This window comes from Otolemur garnettii, unplaced genomic scaffold (assembly GCF_000181295.1).
Source record: "Otolemur garnettii isolate 467f Iridium unplaced genomic scaffold, OtoGar3 scaffold00249, whole genome shotgun sequence".
NCBI classification, from domain to species: Eukaryota; Metazoa; Chordata; class Mammalia; order Primates; family Galagidae; genus Otolemur; species Otolemur garnettii.
In genome coordinates, this window is record NW_003852644.1 from 786283 (window position 1) to 791208 (window position 4926).

At 49.3% G+C, this 4926-nt stretch overlaps 1 protein-coding gene across 1 annotated transcript; it reads left to right on the forward strand.

Moving 5' to 3' along the window:
- Nucleotides 1-3434: 3434 nt before the first annotated feature.
- Nucleotides 3435-4489, forward strand: TMEM187 (transmembrane protein 187). Its single transcript, XM_003802587.2, has one exon. The coding sequence runs from the start codon at nucleotides 3489-3491 to the stop codon at nucleotides 4287-4289; it is 801 nt and encodes a 266-aa protein (XP_003802635.1). The 5' UTR covers nucleotides 3435-3488; the 3' UTR covers nucleotides 4290-4489.
- The last annotated feature ends 437 nt before the right edge of the window (nucleotides 4490-4926 follow it).

The window sequence follows — 4926 nt, forward strand, 5'->3', positions numbered from 1 at the left end:
GCATATTCTCCTATGTGGGAGCTAAAAAAGAATGAGCTCGTGGAACTAGAGTATAGAATTGTAGGGAGTAGATGCTGGGAAGGTTAAGGAGCAGGGAAGATGAGAAGAGATTTGTTAGTAGACACAAAATCACAGCTAAATATGAACCCTGAGCTCTGGGTCCTGCAGGTCTGCAGGGTGGGTACAGTTAAGTGTCACTTACTGTATTTATTTTTCCTTGGAGATAGAGTCTCTGTCACCCTGGGTATAGTGCTGTGGCATCATTACTCACAGCAACCTCATACTCCTGGGCTCAAGCCATCCTCTTGCCTCAGTTTCCCAAGTAGCTGGGACTACAGGCACCCACCACAACTCCCAGCTAATTTTTCTATTTTTTGTTTGTTTGTTTTTGTAGAAACAGAGTCTCACTTTGTCACCCTCAGTAGAATGCCATGGCGTCACAGCTCACAGCAACCTTCAGCTCTTGGGCTTAGGCGATTCTCTTCCCTCAGCCTCCCGAGTAGCTGGGACCACTGGCGCCCACCACAACACCCAGCTATTTTTTGTTGCAGTTTAGCCAGGGCCAGGTTTGAACCTGCCACCCTCGGTATATGGGGCCAGCGCCCTACTCACTGAGCCAGAGGTGCCGCCCTAGTTTTTCCATTTTTAGAAGTGATGGGGTCTCACTCTTGCTCAGGCTGGTCTCAAACTCCTGAGCTCAAGCAATCCACCTGCCTCAGCCTCCCAGAGTATTGGGAGTATAGGTGTGAGCCACTGTACCTGGCCCACAGGTTCTTTTTGACTTATGATGATGTAATGTCTGGATAATCCCATTATAAGTTGAAATATCATAAGCTGACTTTCTACCTAACATGAGTTTATCTGCATGTAACCCTTCATAAGTGAAGGAGATTACTGAACATGTATTGCCTTCACTCCATAAAGTTGACATTGTTGGCTTGGCACTTGTAGCTCAATGGCTGGCCACATACACCAGGGCTGGCAGGTTAGAACCCGGCCCAGGCCTGCTAAGCAACAATGACACCTACAATAGCAACAAAAAATAGCCGGGTGTTGTGGTGGGCGCCTGTAGTCCCAGCTACTTGGGAGGCTGAGGCAAGAGAATTGCTTAAGCTCAAGAGTTGGAGGTTTTGGCTTGGCGCCTATGGCTCAAGTGGCTAAGGCACCAGCCACATACACCTAAGGTGGCAGGTTCAAATCCAGCCCGGGCCCGCCAAACAATGATGGCTGCAACCAAAAAATAGCCGGGCGTTGTGGCAGGCGCCTGTGGTCCCAGCTAATTGGGAGGCTGAGGCAAGATACTTGCTTGAGCCCAGGAGTTGGAGGTTGCTATGAGCTGTGATGCCAGGGCACTCTACCCAGGGGGATAGCTTGAGGCTCTGTCTCAAAAAAAAAAAAGAGTTGGAGGTTGCTGTGAGCTCTGACACTACGGCACTCTACCTAGGGTGACAGCTTGAGACTCTGTCTCAAAAAAAAAAAAGACCCTGTTTAATCTACATGACAACCCTGGTAGCACCCCCGTTTTACAGATAAGAAAACTAAGACCAGAAGTTTTTTTTTTTTGGACACAGAATCTCAACCTGTGGCCCTGGATAGAGTACAGTGGTGTCATAGCTCACAACAACCTCAACTCTTAGACTCAGGTGATCCTCTTGCCTCAGTTTTCCTATTTTTAGTAGAGAAGGGGTTCACTAACTCCTGACCTCAAGCAATTCACCTTCCTCGGCCTCCCAGAGTGCTAGAATTACAGGCATGAGCCACCATGCCTGGCCAAGGCCAGAACAGTTAAGGCCCAAGATCACAGGGCTTAGCACCCATAGCACACTGGTTATGGCACCAGCCACATACACTGAGATTGGTGGGTTTGAACCCAGCCTGGGCCAGCTAAGCAACAATGACAACTGCAACAGAAAGATAACTGGGCGTTGTGGCAGGCACCTGTAGTGCCATCTACTTGGGAGGTTGAGGCCAGAAAATCGCTTAAGCCCAAGAGTTTGAGGTTGCTGTGAGCTGTGACACTGTAGCACTCTACCGAGGGCAACATAATGAAACTCTGTCTTAAAAAAAAAAAAAAAGAACACAGGGTTAGTAAGTGGGAGAGCCAAGGTTTGAACACAGACATTCTGGCATCCGGCTACCCGGAACTTGAGGCCCACCACTCTCTTTCTATCCTGCCTGCCCACTTTCTTGGCTTTGAGTCCTTTTCAGAGTATTAAACCTCTTTTCCCTGAAATGGACTATCAGATATCATACATTTCTTAGCTACTAGGCTAACTCCACCACAGGCTGCACCAGAGCAGTAAACAGTCAGATAGTCAAATTGCATTTCTAGTCTGTCACTATAGGAAATAGAAGATTTTTTTTCAAGGGCTGAGGAAAGTGATTTGGGGCTCACATGTCATAGGAGGGCTAAGGGATGAGGCCTGCCTCCAGTCCTGCACCGTCTTTTGCCTCAGAGCTAGAACTTGGACAACATTGAATGGTCTTTAGTTCAACTGGGTATTTGGTTAAAAGAACTTTGGGGCTGGCCTGGAAACTTCCACAGTGTGAGTTGGCACAACAGACCTAGGAAAGGTTTAAGTCTCTAAATGCAATGTTTTTATGGGAAGTAAGACAGTGAGCAGGATTTTTTTTTTTTTGTAGATTTTTGTCTGGGGCTGGGTTTGAACCCACCACCCTTGGCATATGGGGCCAGCGTCCCTACTCCTTGAGCCACAGGCGCCACCCCAGTGAGCAGGATTTTTGTAGTATACAGATGAAAGAAGAGCCACATAGGTTGTGGGACAGAGGGGCAGTAGAGAATTCCAGATGCTTCTTAAGGCCACAAGTAAGAAGGTGAACATACTGTGGGCGTCATTTGGCTTTTATTTGTTTTGTCTACTGAAAACCATTGGTGGGGCTCAGTGCCTATAGCACAGCGGTGATGGTACCAGCCACATACACTGAGGCTGGCAGGTTCGAACCCAGCCCGGGCCAGCTAAACAATGACAACTGCAACAAAAAAATAGCTGGGTGTTGTGGTGGGCGCCTGTAGTCCCAGCTACTTGGGAGGCTGAGGCAAGAGAATCGCTTAAGCCCAAGAGTTCGAGGTTGCTGTGAACTGTGATACTACAGCTCTCTACTGAGGGTGACATAGTGAGACTCTGTCTCAAAAAAAAAAAAAGAAGAAGAAGAAAACCATTGGTGGATGCTGAGGCTGAGAGTAGGGAAGGTGGAAGTTCTTTTTTGGGTGTTTTTTTCTAACCATATTCTTTTTGTAACCACAAAGGAAAAAGGCAGATTGGTCCTCCACCAACACCAGCCAATCAGCAAGGCTCCTGTCTTCCTGGGGGCAAGGTCGCAGTATCTGCATTGGAAATCACCGGTGTCTTCCTGCTGCCTCAGCTGGGAAGCCAAGGAGTATTTTGCAAAAACTGTTTACCTGAATTCTGAAATCACAGCTGCTGTTTTTCTAAGCTCTCTGTCCCAGGTCACACTGAGGATTCCAGATGAAGCCAGAGTCAGGGCAGGCCCTGCTCCATGTGGCTGTGGCCACCTGCCTATGTGCTGCCACCATCTATACAGGCATTTTTGAGGGTGTCTTCGTCGAAGTGGGCTATGAGCACTATGCAGAAGCAGCTGTAACCAGCCTCCCTTCATTCCTGGCCATGCCCTTCAACTCGCTTGTGAACTTGGCCTACATGTTCCTGGGAGTGTACTGGCTACGGAGGAATACCAGTGCCCTTGGGTGCCTGGTGGAGACGAGCAGGGTTAGCTACCTGAAGGCTGTCTTTGCCAGCATGGCACTACTATACGGTCCCTTGCAGTGGCTGCGGATCTGGACACAGACGCACCTTGCGGCGGTGCTTGATCAGTGGCTCACTTTGCCCATTTTTGCGTGGCCTCTGGCCTGGTGCCTCTACCTAGACAGGGGCTGGGAGCCCTGGCTGTTCCTCTTCATTGAGTGCCTCTCCCTGGCCAGTTATAGCCTTGCCTTGCTGCACCCCCGTGGGTTTGAGGTTGCACTAGGGGCTCACATTGTGGCCACTGTGGGGCAGGCCCTACATGCCCACCAGCGATATGGCAGTACCTCCTCAGCCACCTACTTAGCTCTAGCAGTGCTCTCCTGCCTGGGCTTTGTGGTTCTCAAGCTGTGTGACCATCAGCTTGCACAGTGGCGTCTCTTTCAGTGCCTCACAGGCCATTTCTGGTCCAAGGTCTGTGATGTGCTCCAGTTCCATTTTGCATTTTTGTTTCTGACACACCTAAGTGCCTGCCAAGGACTCCATTGTGAGGGAAAGACCTGTTAAGTGTGGAAAGAAGCCACTTAAAACAGATGACCTCCTTACATGAAATGGGCTATCAGATGACAGTCTGCCTCCAGTGTTGGGTGTCTTGGGTGTGATAATCTATGATTTCTTTAGAAGTTCTAGGCTTCAGTATTTAGGTGTGAAATGGTATGACTTCTACAGCTTACTTTGAAAGATGTAAAACAAAGATCTGGGTATGGGTGTGTAAATGCTCTTCTGTAGTTTGAAGTATTTCAAAATAAAACATGAGGGACGGCGCCTGTGGCTGAGTGAGTGGGGCGCCAGCCCCATATACCGAGGGTGGCAGGTTCAAACCCGGCCCCAGCCAAACTGCAAAAAAAATAGCCAGGCGTTGTGGCAGATGCCTGTAGTCCCAGCTACTCAGGAGGCTGAGGCAAGAGAATTGCCTAAGCCCAGGAGTGGGACTCTGTTTCTAACAAAAAAAATCAGTGGGCAGCGCCTGTGACTCAGTGGGTAGGGTGCTGGCCCCATATACCAAGGGTGGCAGGTTCGAACCTGGCCCCAGCCAAATTGCAACAACAACAACAACAACAACAACAAAAATAGCCGGGGGTTGTGTCAGGCGCCTATCGTCCCAGCTACTTAGGAGGCTGAGGCAAAAGAATCGCCTAAGCCT

Bases quoted from the DNA above. Each gene is read 5' to 3' on its own strand.
- TMEM187 (XM_003802587.2), top strand. From the start codon at position 3,489: ATGAAGCCAGAGTCAGGGCAGGCCCTGCTCCATGTGGCTGTGGCCACC.